Source organism: Corylus avellana, chromosome 4 (genome assembly GCF_965113065.1).
Source record: "Corylus avellana chromosome 4, dhCorAvel1.hap1.2, whole genome shotgun sequence".
In the NCBI taxonomy this organism is placed as follows: Eukaryota; Viridiplantae; Streptophyta; class Magnoliopsida; order Fagales; family Betulaceae; genus Corylus; species Corylus avellana.
The window spans coordinates 4940086-4956961 of NC_142493.1; the positions used below are offsets into that span (position 1 = coordinate 4940086).

The 16876-nt window shown below is 35.1% G+C and overlaps 2 protein-coding genes across 2 annotated transcripts; both read right to left on the bottom strand.

Moving 5' to 3' along the window:
* Positions 1 to 380: 380 nt before the first annotated feature.
* Positions 381 to 2088, bottom strand: LOC132179501 (uncharacterized). The gene is made up of 2 exons (XM_059592237.2): positions 1464 to 2088; positions 381 to 1317 (listed from the first exon to the last, which is right to left on the bottom strand). The coding sequence occupies exons 1-2, from the start codon at positions 2066 to 2068 to the stop codon at positions 579 to 581; spliced, it is 1344 nt and encodes a 447-aa protein (XP_059448220.2). The 5' UTR covers positions 2069 to 2088; the 3' UTR covers positions 381 to 578.
* Positions 2089 to 15341: 13253 nt separating this feature from the next.
* Positions 15342 to 16714, bottom strand: LOC132179401 (blue copper protein). Its single transcript, XM_059592128.2, has 2 exons — positions 16070 to 16714; positions 15342 to 15952 (listed from the first exon to the last, which is right to left on the bottom strand). The coding sequence occupies exons 1-2, from the start codon at positions 16230 to 16232 to the stop codon at positions 15690 to 15692; spliced, it is 426 nt and encodes a 141-aa protein (XP_059448111.2). The 5' UTR covers positions 16233 to 16714; the 3' UTR covers positions 15342 to 15689.
* Between the last annotated feature and the right edge of the window lie 162 nt (positions 16715 to 16876).

The following is a 16876-nucleotide window of genomic DNA, read 5'->3' on the forward strand; positions in this document are numbered from 1 at the left end:
CAAAATTAAAAATAAAAAAATAAAAATTCTCAATGAGCTGTCTAAAATTAACTTTAGCTAAAGATTAGAGAGCTCAACCACTGATGATGTCAAATTTCACACGTGTCAATGATTTTGTCCTCTAAAAAAAAAAAAAAGAAAAAAAAGTAATATACATTATTATACACCATACCCATCAAGCTCCCCGTTTTAACCGTAGAGAACATGGTGCTTTGTACAATCGTTTATTTCATTTAAATTTGATTGGATTATCCGTACAACACCATACATGGATTACTTCAATATAAAGGCTCCTACAAACATAGGTCATAGGATGCTCATTGAACTACATTAATATATATATGAAAGAAAGAACAAGCTGTACAGATGACAGGCATGAAGGATTAAAAAATGATAATAATGCATGCCTAATTATCCCTCACTGTACAATATTTAATGGAGAAAAAAAACCCAAAAACTGCTGTTAGTTTTCAGCTTTATCAAAGAATCCAATTATCCTAGCACCTAAACCAACTCGCTAATACCTCTGCTGCAATAAAACGACAGACAACTACTAATGAAACGACAAAAAACCGACACTACTGCCTAAGCTCCTCTCGGAGCTCTTTAGAGAACAATCCGCAAGCGTCCATGCTGAGATCCATGGCCGCAGCCAGTGCCACGAACACCGCTGCGTCCTCCGAGCATGTCACGTGCTGCGCCCCCACCTCCACCTCCAGCTGGCTACACCTCCCTGCTCTTTCCACAGTAGACGACATTACAAACCCCGCGTCTGCTTGTGGTGGAAGAGGTCCATACCCGAGCTCCGACCCGGATCCTGACCCTGATCGGGAGGACGGTTTGGAGGACAAAGAAAATGATCCGGACCCGAAATCGCAGCTGGTTTTTGGGGTGTGCACTGGGGTGGTGGTACCGACGGTGGAGGTCATGTCTATGCTGAATTTGCCGCCGTTCTTGGAGCTGATTGCGCCGGCGGCGAGCGTGGCGGTGGCGTCGGAATTGGAGAGAAGATGGAAGCGGTACCCGACGGAGTCGGACCCGCCGCACTCGCGCCACGCCTCTAGGCGGCCCCACGGGTTCCACGCGCCGTCGCCGGGGCGGAGGATGAGCCACGCGCCGGGGTTGGACTGGCTGACACTGTCGGACCCTTGGGATGGCACAAACGGGGTTACCATGGACGCCATGGCCACTGTTGAGCCGGCGAGGTCGTGGACGGTTATCTGCCACCCCTTTCTTTGTTTTCCGATTTCTCTGTCCTTGCGAAAGTGTGAGCCCATTAAGCAACTTCTTGCTGTGCTTCGTTCGCTCATCGATGGCCTGCATATATATATATATATGATAATGATAAATCAATACTCATTTGACAGTTAAATAACTCTTTTTTTGTTTTTTTTTCCCTTCAATTGTCTCAGCAACCAAACAAAAGAATTAACAGTAATTGTAGGATGACAATAACTAATTACCCAGATAAAGAACTTCGATCGTTGGCGTTCTTGAAACCGAACTTGCAAGAAAACACAGCCTGGCGGACATCCCGGTGGACCTGAAACACCTGAGGACTGCACTCCGGCTCGCCGTCAAACTGGAACACGAATCTCGGATCAGGCTCGGCTCTAACGCTCAAGTGCAACTGCGCCGCCGACGAAACTTTCCTGCTGCTCCCTCCGACAGCAACCCAACCCTTATGGATATTACTAGCCCTCGTCTCAACCGCGATCAGATCCACCTCCACCTCGACAGTCCCCAAAAACTTCCCACCGTTGATTAATCCACACGCCGCCCCTCTCCGCCCCGCGTAGACCGCAATCTGCAAGACCGGGTTGTCGCCATTCCCGGCGAGTTTGTAATTGTCGATGTGGGTCTTGTCCAAAGTGAAGCAGGCGGCCAGGGCGCGGTCGTGGGAGGAGTGGGTTTGGCTTTCTTGAAGGATGAGAGGGACCGTGGCGTACTGGGTCGGAAAGTTCTTGAGTTTGATCTTGCAGAAGCACTGGGAAGCCTTGGAGGAGGCTATGGAATACTTCAGGGCTAGATTTCCGACGAGGATCCGCACAAAAGGGCACGGATCCATTGCAAGACTTGGGAGCTTTCTTGGTCTCAAAGGCAAACTAGTGTGCGTGCGACCGAGAAGGACTTATATAAGAGAGAGAGAGAGAAAAGGTCTGAGAGGGTAACAGGCTGTAAAAGTGCGTACAGCTGGGATTATATGTCAGATATGAGTGGGCGAAGATGACGTGGCTGACCTCGAATTTCCAATAAGAAAAAAGAAAAAGAAAGAAATGAAAAAAAGCAACGGCACTTCCATCTACACGTTACTTCAAAGGGTCAACCTAAGGAATAAAAGATGTGACTGGATCCATTCCAGTCAAAATTAAACATGTGGGAGTCGTGGGACTTGCCAAAATTTTGTGGCCAAGAAAAAATAATTCCTCTTAAATAATGTATTAAGAGTATTTATAATGACTTATTTATATTTTTAATATTAAAAAAATAATAACTAAAATCATTTTTTTAATATAACTAACTATTTTTCCATACTGGCATCCAAGAGCGTATCTAAACTTTTTTTTTTTTTTTTTAAATAATTATTTTTAGAATTTTTTTATTCATTTTAATTAAAAAATTAATCCCCACAAGAACACCAAATGTACCCATTTGCCAGCAACAACAACACCAAATAAATCGTCCAAACCAAATCAACCTGCACCATCAAAACAAGAAGAATTTCCCAATCTCCACCACGAAAAGCCCACAAAATATATATATATATATATATATATATATATATATATATATATATGAAAAATACAAAAAAATAAAATAAAAATAAAAACTAAAAAAACCCAAAAAAATAAAAAATAAAAAATAAAAAAATCCCTCATCCCATTGCAGTGGTGTGATGCAACGATAGTTTATTGGAGTATGAGATTGTTAAATCACTCATTTTCTTAAAAAAAGTTACCAATTGTATTCAAAACTTAAACCGATAGAAACTATTAAAAAATAAATGCGTTTGTGAATGGTAGATGTTATTTTTGTCTTTTTATTAGCCATTTTAGTTTAATAATTAAAAGGTTAAGGTATTGTGAGTGTACTAACATGATTTAATTAAGGGAAATAATATCAAAACATTTTGGGTAAATGCGTCAAATTTTTTTTGTTCCTAAGGTATTTTTTTTTGACAATTTACTCCCTGGGTTAATCGAAATGTCAAGAAAATCCTTAGCGTCAAATTTTTTTAATTGAAATTTTTGCTAAAATTAATTAAATTTTAAGATAATAATTAAAGGGTATAACTTCTTGAATTTTTTTTTTTTAATTTATTTATTTTTAAAGAAAAGTACCTTTTAGTTTGACGTGATATAAAAGAGAAAAATATTTATTAGTAAGTAAGAAGTTTATTTATTTATTTTTATTTTATGAGATATGCAAATAAGAAGTCTCTAAATCTATTGGTGTTTTCTCAAAACAAGCATGTTTAATATTTTTTTTAAATTAATATATATAGTTAAAGTAATGATTAAGTGATTAAATTTATCTCTTTCTATAAGCTTGCTTTTAGGACAATTGGTGATTTAACATGATATAAAAGCCAAATGTCCTACGATCAAACATTAACTTTGTTAATTCACCCCCCATTTTTAAATTAATTAAATATTTCACGTATTGGGCCTTACCTATTAAAAAAGAGTTTGAGCCTATACATGAGAAGGAATGTTAATAGATTTCCCCAATTTTTAATATTTCTTGTTAAACCCTTACTATATTTGTAAAATTTTATTCTAAAAAGTTGATTCCCAAGTGATTAATCATCATCGTTGAGGAGAAAATTTTGTAAGTGTAGAATTTTCCCTCTTTTTCACTGGGGCTGTGAAAACCTAGGGCTATCAATTCAACCTGCGAGCTCGACGCCTAGTTTTAGGTTTAGGGATTAAAGTTTTGGTTAAACGGATTCGGACATAAAAGGGTCAACCCGTTTAATAAACTTAACCCGCGATGCGCTAACTCGATACGAACACTATACGTAGTTTTAGGGTTGAGATTTAGGTTAAACGAGTTTGAGTCATAAACGGATCACCTATTTAATAAACATGTCCTGTTCGGATTGACATAAACGAATTTACGGCTTAATCGGGTTGACACGAATCCGACACGTGAACGTATTTTGCCAGCCCCTATGTAAACCTAACGAAATAAGAAACCCCATCTATTTCCAAAATTTCAGAGCTAGCAAACCCGGCTCAAAAGACTTGTAGATTATCCACATACATTGTTAGAGAATCCATCATCATGTAGAAGTAAACATTGTGTAGCACAAAACCTAGCCATTGATGAGAAGTTTCCTCTGCAATCATGAAATCAATTAAATGTAAAATATAATGATAATTGTATTGTAAGTAAAATATGATGACAATTCAAAACATATGAACCTTTATTACTAATGAACTTCTAGACAAGAGAAAATTCACTCATTGAATTTGGAGGTTGAGTTTGAGGTCTATCTACAATAAAAGAAATTTGAGTTAAATGAAATAAAATAACTAAGTAAAAGTAGGTTTCAACTAATTTATAAAACATTTACCTTGCTCATCGTAACTTTCCTCAAATTCCTCCAACTCCCGATTGTCAATTGGGTTGTTCCTTATCCAATTTTGTGTGCAAATCAAGGCTTCAATGGTAAGTGGAGACAATAAACTCTTAAAAGGATCCAATACCCGTCCCTCGATGCTAAAGGCGGACTTAGAGGAAATAGTAGAAATGGGGATGGCTAATACATCGTGGGCTATTTTTGCAAGGATAGGATATTTGAGCGCATTAATCTTCCACCATGCTAAAACATCAAATTCCTTTTTTGTTGCTTCACACGCATCTAAAAAATACCTATCTACTTCGAATCTATACTCCAAATTATTCTCTTCCATAGGGTGTTGGGAGAATAATGAATTAAATTTATCCATAGAATTTTTCGAGTTATCATCAATAACATTCGAGGAAGTAGCATTTGAACTTCTTATAGCCACATCAAATTGAGACATTGCATTCCTATGAAACTTATAAGGTGTTTGGGATTGCGATTTTAAAAACGCAAATTTTAAAATGGCAAAAAAATCTGCGATTTCCATAAGCTGATTAGAGGGTGCTTATTTGAAAAAGTGCAAATTTAAAACAAAATCACGATTTCTATTAAAAAGATATTTGACGCAATAGTTACATTTTTTAAAACGGGAATGAAAAAAATACCAAGAATACCCACCTAAAATATATTAAAACCATTATTTTCTCTTTTCTTTTTTTCTTCATCCTCTTTGTCTTGTTCATCCTTATTGGTAATTTGGTCATGAAACCGCAATTATATGCTAATGTTATCTAAATACTCAATTGATAAAAAAAGTACTTTTTAGTATGTTTTACCAAACGCCTGTGTGATTTTAAAAAGTAGCGATTTTAAAAATATAATTTTTAAAAACGCAATTTTTAAAATCGCACTTATTGAAATCGCACTCCCAAACGGGCCCTTAGTATATTGCTCAGTCAAACGATTTAGGGTGCGTTTGAGACTGCGTTTTTAAAAATATAATTTGTGATTTTAAACCAAATTGCAACTTTAGAGTGTTTGGGATTGCGATTTTAAAAACGAAAATTTTAAAATCGCAAAAAAATATGCGATTTTCATAAGCTGATTAGAGGGTGCTTATTTGAAAAATTGCGAATTTAAAACAAAATCACGATTTCTATTAAAAAGATATTTGGCGTAATAGTTACCTTTTTTAGAACATGAATGAAAAAAATACCAAGAATACCCACCTAAAATATATTAAAACCCTTCTTTTCTCTTTTTTTTTTTTTTTTTTTTCTTCATCCTCTCTGTCTTGTTCATCCTTATTGGTAATTTGGTCATGAAACTGCAATTATATGCTAATGTTATCCAAACACTCAATTGATAAAAAAAAAAAAAAACTTTTTAGTATGTTTTACCAAACGCCTGTACGATTTTAAAAACGCAATTTTTAAAATCGCACTTATTGAAATCGCACTCCCAAACGGGCCCTTAGAAGATGTCTCACTTTTTTCTCTATTTGATCGGCCCACTCCGGCCCATTGCATCTTTTCAACCAAAACACCAAAGCTTTCATCTTGTAGCGCGGGTCAATAACAAAAGCAACATATAACATCAAGTATATCATATCATTTCAATAAGTGCGATTTAAAAAATTGCGTTTTTAAAAATTGCGTTTTTAAAATCGCACAGGCGTTTGGTAAAACAAACTTAAAAGTACTTTTTTTATCAATTGAGTGTTTGGATAACATTAGCATATAATTGCGGTTTCATAACCAAATTACCAATAAGGATGAACAAGACAGAGAGGATGAAGAAAAAAAAAAAAAAAAAGAGAAAAAAAGGGTTTTAATATATTTTAGGTGAATATTCTTGATATTTTTTTCATTCCCGTTCTAAAAAAGGTAACTATTGCTCCAAATATCTTTTTAATAAAAATCGTGATTTTGTTTTAAATTCGCACTTTTTCAAATAAGCACCCTCTAATCAGCTTATGAAAATCGCAAATTTTTTTGCGATTTTAAAATTTACGTTTTTAAAATCGCAATCCCAAACACCCTAAAGTTGCGATTTGGTTTAAAATCGCAAATTATTTTTTTAAAAACGCACTCCCAAATGCACCCTAAGAGCCACAACACTCATGGTCGGATCGAGACATCCATCATTCAAAGTATCTTAAATAATACAAATTTGCATGAAATATAAATTGGCAGTGACATATTTTGAACAAGAAATGTTCAACGTGACATCATAAAAAGTTTTTAAATACTTTACAAGTATCCTAGCATTTTTCCAATCAAGAGATCAGGAACAACTAAATGATCATCCTCTCTTATTTGTTCAAATGCTCTTTGGTACTTTTCAGAGATGCTCAGCATTAAGTATATTGAGTTCCACCTATTGGGAACATCCAAACACACCATCTTCTTACATTGAATATTTTCTTGCTCTATGCAATCTTTAAACTTTGCTATCATTTCCGGTGAAGACTTCACATCTCACTGCATTCCTAATATTACAAATAGAGTCATTTAAGTCTTTCAAACCATCATTTGCAACAAGATTCAAAATATGAGCAACACACCACATGTGAATAAACTCACCTCCCAAAACAGTAAAATTCTTATCTTTTATCATTCTTCTCATATACTCAATACCCACATCATTGGATGATGCATTATCAATTGTAATTGTGAAAATACTATCAAGCTCCCACTGTATCAATGTAGTCTCAAACACTCTTCCATTGGTATCACCCTCATGATTGGGAACTAGGCAAAACTTGAGAATTTTCTTATGCATTATCCAATCACGATTTATGAAATGAGTAGTAACACACATGTAATTCAAATTTTGTAGGGATGTTCATGTATCGGTAGTGATACAAACCCTTTGACCGCTCAACAAAGCCTTCAACTTAAGCTTCTCTTCCATGTATAGTTTCATGCAATCTCTTTGTATAGTAACACGACATGGCACTTTGAACCTAGGTTCCAATCCATTAAAAAATTCTTTGAACCCCTCAGTCTCCACATGCCTAAAAGGCAACTCACATTTGATGAGATACCGAACAAGCGAACCTCTTATGTTGTCCGGATCATACTTTGCAAATCCCGTTTGGGGGACACTAGTGTTGTCTACCGCCTTCTTAAATGACATTTGTAACAAAGTTTGATTTTTGGAGAGTTTTGATTTTTTGAGCGGAGAGTTTGGACAGTTGCATTGTAGGTAGGTCATCATGGCTGAAGTGTCATTTCTTCTATGATGACACCCTATCAGTCGATTGCAATAATTGCACATATCTTTAGGATTCTCCTTATTAATTGGTTCCACTTTTTTAAAGTAGTCCCATGCAATAGACTAATTAACATGTGTTATTTTTGGTTTGTTTCTTTTGTGGAGGGAGGAAACGTGTGAAGCTTTGAACATTGATGGAGGAAGGTGTTATGGGAATGTCCTCCATAAGAATAGGGGCAAGGCTACTTGCGAGTGTTGTACTCGTACCAATTGTGCCACTAAGAGTGTCTTCCATCTGTTATTAAATAAATAGTAAATTGTATTTAACTACCGGCAGGAAAAATTAATCAAACCAAACAAATGAATTTTCAAGCCAAAAAACACAAATTTAAAGAAAAAGAAACTTTCTTGTTTTTCTTTTTCTGTTAAATAAAAAAAATCGACAAATTTAAATGCCTCAATACAACCATATTATTTAGAAATAGCAACACTAAAAAACAGCAACAACAAGACATTAACAAGTTGAAAGAACTGTTCTGTCAAGACAGAGAAACATATACATCTAAAAGCCCTCCTACCAAGACCCCATTCAGCCTCATGCCTCTCCAAACATATTCTATACCAAAAACAGATCTAATTATACCAGATAGATCTAAACTATACCAAAAAATTTTACTAGATTTTTCACAGATCTAGGGGTTGTTTGTTAAACAACTTAAACACCCTCCTAATCATCTAAGAGAAACCCAGAATATACAAACCCATAAATCAGAAAAATAGTGAGAATGAAATGGTGAAGATATTCAAAGAACGATGAGAATTTGTGGGCTTTGAGGATGTGTAGTACTCCGAGTGTTTACTGAGGTTGTAATTTAACTTACGAAGGGCTAATGAGTTTGCCAAATTCATTAGGATTCATTAAAAATAAGAATTTTGACCTTTTACTTTTGACTTTTGACCGAACATTCGAAGCCTTGTGACCGAACGTTTGAGCCAAACCCTAGTTGAGAATGTTTGTGTATGGACCACCGAATGTTTGATCCTAACCTTATCTCCGAACGTTCAACCGTGAACCACCGAACACTTGATCGGCGACCCTAGAATCTTTGGATAATAGTATATTGAACATTCAATTGTACACAAACCTGAAAAAGCAACTCATTCTTATCCTCAACGCTTTTGTCTCCTATAAATACCCCACCCCCTACGTCCCTCAACTCATTTCTACCCTTTTCGCTTAGTGTTGCCATTGTGTGAATATGTTTTGGTGGGAAATGAGAATTTCTTCGGTAGTTTTGCTCTGGCAATTTTCTTAGCAAAATATTGGTTGCTGAGTATTTTTTATTGGTTGTCGAGTGTCAGAAAGTCCAAGTGCAAAATACAAAATTATACTCATAAAAATATATATATATAAAAAAAAAAATTGACCTTGTTAAGAATATTTTATATTATTCTCTAGGTTTATTTCCTACTTGATTTAGTATAAAATTTTTTATTCACTACTCATTTTCTCTATAAATAAAGACGGATTTAATAATGATTCATACACTTCAATACAATAAACATATAGCACTAAAATCTCATATATGAGAAGCACGTCAAATTAAAAAAAAAAAAAAAAAAGAATTGTAATTCTCATATATGAAAGCGACATTATATATATTTTGAGAATATGATTATTTCGATTTCATCGTAAAAGAAAAAAGGTATTATCTTAATTTTAGATATTAGGTTAGAAGAATTTTCATTACTATTTGTTTCCTCTTGGCCGTGGCGACAAGGCTCTCGCTAACCCGCTCTGCCCCCCTCTCGGGCTTCTTCCAAACTCTTCCTGGTGGTTGATGGATTCAAGATTACATTCTCAGCAGCTTTGCTTCTCCTCCAAAAACTCAAACTGTTTTTTTGTTTTCATTTGGTGGTTTTTTTTTTTTTTTTTTTTTTTTTTTTTTGAGGTGAGAGGAGGAGATGGAGACACGTTTTGATGCTTTTGTTTGAGCCGGGGTTGTTTTTTGTTTTTTTGGTTTCTTTGGTTTTGGCTTAGAAGAGAAAACAAAAACAGCGTGGAATGCCGTGGCGGGGAGAATCCAAAATAGGAGGGCTTGGGCTGTAAACACGGAAAACTCTTTTCTTTTTTATGCATAAGACTCGGTTTGAGATTACGTTAAAAATAAAATTTGTTTGTAAAAAATTTTAAAAGAAATTTTTTTAAAAGTTTTAATTCTTTTCAAGCTTCTCATAAAACGCAATTTTGAGCCTTAAAAAAAAAAAAAAAAAAAATCCTGTCCCTAACTCGTTTGAGCGAGCAAGGATGGAGCAAACCCTTGGTTTGAAATTTACACTTTCTTTTTATTTTTTTATAATTTTTTTTAATTCAAAAACTGTTGGAGGGGGATACAAATTGTGACTATTTTAGTTGGACATGATTATAGTAGCAACAGCCCACGGGAGACTGCTCAGGAGGGGCCTAGACTGTGGAAACCGTAGGCTCACCCTCAAGACCAGCCGAGTCATAGCTTAACCGCCTGCCCCACCCGGACATTAATGGGAACCAAGGTGGTTTATACTAATCAGGTATGAGGATTCTCCATTGCGGAGATTCTAACCCACACCCTAATACTTACCTATCTACTTGAGAATTTTCTTGAGTCCTTGAACCACCACCCTTCATGGTTAAGCACAAGTTCATACAACATGTTTGCTTGGGTGTAAGGGCACAACTAAAAATTTAGATAAGAGGGATAATTTTTTTTTAAAAAAAACAAAAGACTTTCTTTTTTTGGTATAATTAACAAGTTAATTTTAGGGGTTCAACTCATTAAAAAAGCACATCAAATTTAGATGCCCCATATTTTAATTAGAAAAAAAAAAAAAAAAACCCTCCATCGTTCCACACTTGAATTTGCCTACACAAATATAAAATCTAACAAAATAGAGACTAAAAGTAGCAGCACACACACGAACTTGTAGGTCTTAGCATGATTGTAGCTATAGACAACCAGAATTATGTTTGAATTGATAAAAATACTAAAATTTCTATTAAAAGTCATTTCCACTTCTTGCTTAATAATGCTAAATAACCTAAGCCCTGGAGGTCAACATGGTAATTTAACATGTATACTCAAACATAGTATTTCTGTATTTGGTACTAAATAACCTAGGCCTCTGCCAAACATAGGGTTTGAGAGATAAAACTTTGCATGCCTTTTTATTCAAGATGGTTGCCTTAAATAGGCTCACCCATAAGAGATTACAAATTCCTACCCAATAAAAATTACTTGCATAAGAGATAGACTAAAACATAAAAAATAAAATAAAGATAACGAAGACCATCTCAAGAATTATTTGGAGATAGACTCTTTATTTCCATCAAAACTAACACAGTCTAACATAAATTCCTTAATTATTTAAGAGGTAACTCAATATATCGAAAGATAAGATAAAGAAGAGAAAATTCCCAATTCCTCTTACTCATCCACCATGTCGAGTGTGCCCTTGAAACTCTTACTCCTACATACTCTTATTCATGTAACACATACAGATGCCAAAAGTAGCAATCATCCACTCCTAGCGCCACAGCCTCAGCCTTGCTTGTGTGCCACTCTGTGTGGGTGCTGATTTTGGGGGTTTCTTTTAAACTCCTCCCAGTTTTGTTTTGTGTTCGCCGCCGATCTCCTCCGCTCGCTCTGCCGCCCACCGTCCAATGCTGAGTCTTTCCTCGTACCCCTCCTGCAATGAGCTTCAACGTCCCCTGCTGCAATGGTTTTTCGGCCAGCTGGCGATCGGTTTCGCCACCCTTCGTCCACTGTTTTGGGCTTTTTCCGCGTCCCCACCTCGTCGAGCTTCCATCATTCCCTTCTGGTGTCGGTTTTCGGCCAGTGCACAATCAGCATCGACGCTGCGTGTGCCTATTCCCGTTTGTTTTATTTTCCTTGTATTGTCTTTATTCATGTTTTTTCCCTGTATGCATTTCATTCATGTTATTTGCTTGTAATAAGGCCCTGCCTCTTTGGTTTGCCCACGGTTTATTTAGGTTTTCTTGCTTCTGTTTTGTAATAAGGCTTGACCACTTGATCTGCCTGCTTGGATGTGAACTGAACTTTGGTCCAGATCTTTTAGGTCGTGGATGTGAATTGTAGTCCAAACCTTCGAGTTGTGGATGTGAACTTTATCCTGGCTTTTGGGTCGAGGAGGAATTTGCGCTACCTATGCATTGGATTGCGTCTGTCTTATGCAGATCTGTTATTTCAACTGAAAACTAGTCATAGGTTAGCAGAGGTTTTAGGTTATGTTGTATCCTTATAGCTTCGGCTATAATTTGCATTTTCAGGGCTTTGTGCTACTGCGATGTAAGAGTTTTATGCTCGTAATTATTATCAATGAAATTGGAATGTATTTCTTTAAAAAAAAATATATATATATTTAGGTCGTTTAACACTTCCCATAGTAAGTGGGAGAAGATGCCGGAGATGGTGTGGGAGACACGGTATGAGGCAACACAGTTATGACAAGCTTTTGGTTTCCAACCGCACAATGCTTTCCAACACCACAAATTTACCATTTTTTTCCCGGAGTTAGTAGGGTAACTACATCATTTCCACTAGTTAAGGGCATCCTGTTGGTACCATACATTGTTGAAAGCCGGTGCCATTGACTTTGAAAACATCGTGGACTCCCTATGGATACTTGAAAACTGCACCAAGAAATATATTTATCAACCATCGTTTTCCTAGATTATGGAGAATATTTTTGCAAGCAGTTTTGAATAAGTTGAAGACATAGCAAAGAGAGTTTATATAGAGTGAATTTACCTAGTTTGTCACCCACATGGAACTCCTTTCCCTTAGCCCAAGCTTGGTAATCAAAGTTAATGGTCCAACCCTTGTCATCACCAACCAAAAACTCAGTGGCCAAAATTGAAGGGACAAGAATTGCTAGGATGGCAACGATATTGAAGAATTGGGCAGAGGCCATTGCTATCAGAATTCAAGCTCCAGCTCTATCTTTATCAGATTGATTCTAAATCTATAACATATTCACCGGCTATGGACGGCTTGGTCGAACGGCAGAATATGTAGTTTTATTTGTTCTAACTAAGGATGCCGAATGGAAGAACAAGATCTTGTAATTCATTGGAGTTAACGTCTATTAAGTTGTTATATGTTTCCTATTTGCTACTTCTCATCGTTGTTTTCCACATCAAGTGTGAGCCCTCTTCTTGGATGTTCTTTTTTCTTATATCTTATAGGAAAAACTTCATTTACCATCCTTTGTTTTTCATTACTTTTACAATTATATCCTTAAATTTTAAAAAATGTCAATTTAGAGCTATCATCTTTTAGAAGTTTGCAATGTCAAACCCTCTAATCTAAATTCAACGTTAAATCAAACGGTTGATGAGTGAAATCCCCAAGATATATGCTCCATCCAAATTTAAGATATTTTTGTAATTTTGTAAACATCTTAAGAGTATATTGGGGATTTCACTTATCAACCGATTGATTTAATGCTGACTTTTGACAGGAGGTTTGACATTGCAAACTTTCGAAAGATGGTAACCCTAAATTGACACTTTTTAAAGTTTAAGAATATGATTACAAATGTGAAGAAAGAACAGAAACGAAGTTTTGCCTATCTTATATTTTTTTTCTTTCCAGCAATAGCATACTCCTAAGGGGTTATCCTTGTGGAAATACATGTAATGGGAAGCTTGATTAGTAAGTAACATCCTATTTATTCCTTAAAAAAAAAATTCCTATTTATTAGTCTAATGGACCTTTAATTCCTGCTTGATTTGATAGGAATTAGGTTCCTCTACAGTTCATTTGAATTAGAGAATATCTAGTTAGTTATATTGGAGATATATTTTTGATCATAAAAAAGTGAAAAAGATAACTAACTAGATACTATCAAGTTTATTTGAAGAGAATGTTGTTTGGATTTGATAGGCACATCAATAACATGGAGGTCGTTGCAGTGCAATGCAAATCAACCTCTGGCCCCATCTTTTTATGCTAATATATGAAAAGCTGTATTTTTACAATGCTTTGGTTTCTATAAGTGTGGTTGTATTTTTTTTTTTATATACATTTTTATTTTTTGGTTTACAAAAGTATTTAACGTGGTATAAAAGTAAAAATTGATTTTATGTTTGAATTGCTTGTTAATGTTTTTGTTTTAAGAAGAAAAAATAAAAATTTAATAAACGGAGTCAGTACTAGTCCGCTTTTGTAACTTAATTTGCCCATAACGTGTATATTTTCTGACTTAATTCAATGAGGATTTTGTTAATACTTTTATGAAGATAATTTTTGTTTTCTATTTTAAAAGTGTTTTGATGGGATATAAAGGTTAGATAACTTTTAAATTTTTGTATTTTGAGTTGTTTGTTAATGTATTTTTTTTTTTTATGGGAAAATTACAGTTTATCCCCCCAAAGTTGATAGTGTTTTTTAATTCGAACATCAAAGTTTCAATTTTTGCAATCCACCCTCACAAAGTTCCAATTTTTTTTCAATTTGACTAATATTATCCCAAAATTTCCATATTGCCCCTGATTTATTTTATTATTTTATTATTTTTTAAGAAAAAAAAAAAACAAATTAGAGAGTGCAAAAATGGCCAGATGACTACGGCCACCCCGAATTTTTTTTTTTTTTTTTTTTTTTTTTTTTTTTTTTAATTTTTTATAAAAAATAAAAAAATAAAAATTATGGGCAATATGGGAAGTTTTGGATACAATTGGTCAAATTGCAAAACTTTGAAACTTTGGGGGGATGGATTGCAAAAATTGAAACTTTGATTTTCGAATTGAAAAACGCTGTCAACTTTAGGAGGGTAAACTGTAATTTTCCTTTTTTTATTTTTATTTTTTATTTTTATGTGTTATCAATCAAAGCCATATGTAGTTATAGTCTTGGGCTGACCAGGCTTTCATCCTCAAAACTTTTTTCCCTCAAAATATCATTTGTGGCTCTGCTTAGAGAACACATTTAAGTGGCTCAGTTTATAGATTGAACAAAATGGTTTTTATAATCAATCAAGAAAGGCAATTTATGAAGTGATCTTCTTTGTTTAAATAATTGTTGCTACTGCCAACTAACATCTGAACAAAAAGTTGGCACCAATATATATCGGATCCAGTCTAATTGTACAACAGAATTGCCAGAGTTTTAGGAGTGTGGTCGAGGTAGGAGTGACAATTTGTGTTCACATGTCGAGATATGAGTATAAGACTATATATATAGTTCAACCATAACTCGACACATTTAATTTTGTAAATCAGACCCCTCAATCTTAACTCGCTAATTTTGTATCGGATATATATTAGTTTTGTACATCGTATCAAAAATTTTGAACCCCTAATGAGAGTGAGATGGCTCTGTTGCTATGACAGTGTAATAAGAGACAATAGGGGCTACATCGCCCAAACTAAGCAAACTTTTCAACTATGTTTTAGCATTGCAATGATCACCAACCGTTTGATCAGAATTTTCTCAGAGTGATATGTTTTACCTCAATAGAACTTGTGATTTATAAAATGTTGCCTTAAATAGGCTCACGTACAGATTACATATTCCTATCCAATAAAAATTACTTGCATAAGAAAGAATCTAAAACATTACAACTAAAACAGAGTATGATAACAAATACCATATCTTGGATTACTTGGAGATAGGCTTCTTATACCTCCAAAACCAACTCTAACATAAATTCTTTATTAAGGGGCAACTCGATATACTGAAAGATAGGAAATAGGAAAAAGAAGAGATGATTCCCAACTCCTCTTACTTCACCATGTTGTGTGTGCCCCTTGAAACTCTTACTCCTGCAGTCCTGCATACTCCTATTCCCGTAACAAATAGGGATGCCAAAAGTAGCAATCATCCACTCATAATATTTAGGTAGTGTAACGCTTCCTATAGTAACTGGGAGAAGGTGCCGGAGACACTGTTTGAGGTAGCACTGTTATGACAAGCTTCTGGTTTCCAATCTTACAATGCATGGGAGCACCACAAATGTACCATTTTCTTCCCGGAGTTACTAAGGTAATTATATCATTTCCACTTGTCAAGGGTTGAGTTCCTGTCGGTGCCACACATTGTTGGAAACCAGTGCCATTGACTTTCAAAACATTGTGGAATCCCTTTGGGTACTTGAAAACTGCGCCAAGAAATATATTTATCAGCTATCGTTTTCCTAGATTATAGAGAATATTTCTGTAAGCAGTTTTGAGTAAGTTGAAGACATAGCAAAGAGAGTTTATAGGAGTGAATTTACCTAGTTTATCACCCACATGGAACTCCTTTCCTTTAGCCCAAGCTTGGTAATCAAAGTTAATGGTCCAACCCTTGTCATCACCAACCAAAAACTCAGTGGCCAAAATTGAAGGGACAAGAATTGCTAGGATGGCAAGGGTATTGAAGAATTGGGCTGAGGCCATTGCTATCAGAATTCAAGCTCTCTCTCTCTCTTTATCAGATTGATTCTGTGCTTGCATGCCTCGAAGAGTTCAACTTGTGCCTATTTATAACTTCTAAATCTATAGCATTTTCACCCGTCTATGGACGGCTTTGCCGAACGACAGAATATTTGCTCTTATTTTCTCTAAGCATGCCGGCCGGAATAATAAGATCTAAAGTTGACGGTAATATGAGAAATAAAAGACAACAAAAATTTAACAACTCCTATGTTTTTGTAAACATAATTTGCCCATAATGTGTATAGTTTCCGACTTAAAAGGACGGCGATTTCGCAAACAGAAAATACGATTTTGAACAAAATCGCACAAAGTACATCTTTTGAGAGCCTTTTTAAAAAATTTCGGTTTGAAAATGTAAAAAAATTCCCGCATTTTCAAATAGAAATTAAATGGTAGTATGTTACATTTTTTTGAAACGTACATGACCTAACTAGGCAAACTTGTCAACCATGTTGAGAAGGTGTTGTGGGCCTGCAGTTGAGAAGATCATGTACATCCACACTTGTAAGTAAAGAGTAATGCTATTGGTATACAACTGAAATTACGTGACGATGAAAATTAATCATTGATTTTTGGCTTTTTGTTTTTTTAAACAGTGTTAATTT

Coding starts and splice junctions, on each gene's coding strand:
- LOC132179501 (XM_059592237.2), bottom strand. CDS start 2,068: ATGGATCCGTGCCCTTTTGTGCGGATCCTCGTCGGAAATCTAGCCCTG. Junction 1,318..1,463: donor GATCGAAGTTCTTTATCTGG/GTAATTAGTTAT, acceptor ATATATATGCAG/GCCATCGATGAGCGAACGAA.
- LOC132179401 (XM_059592128.2), bottom strand. CDS start 16,232: ATGGCCTCAGCCCAATTCTTCAATACCCTTGCCATCCTAGCAATTCTT. Junction 15,953..16,069: donor CCATGTGGGTGATAAACTAG/GTAAATTCACTC, acceptor TTCTTGGCGCAG/TTTTCAAGTACCCAAAGGGA.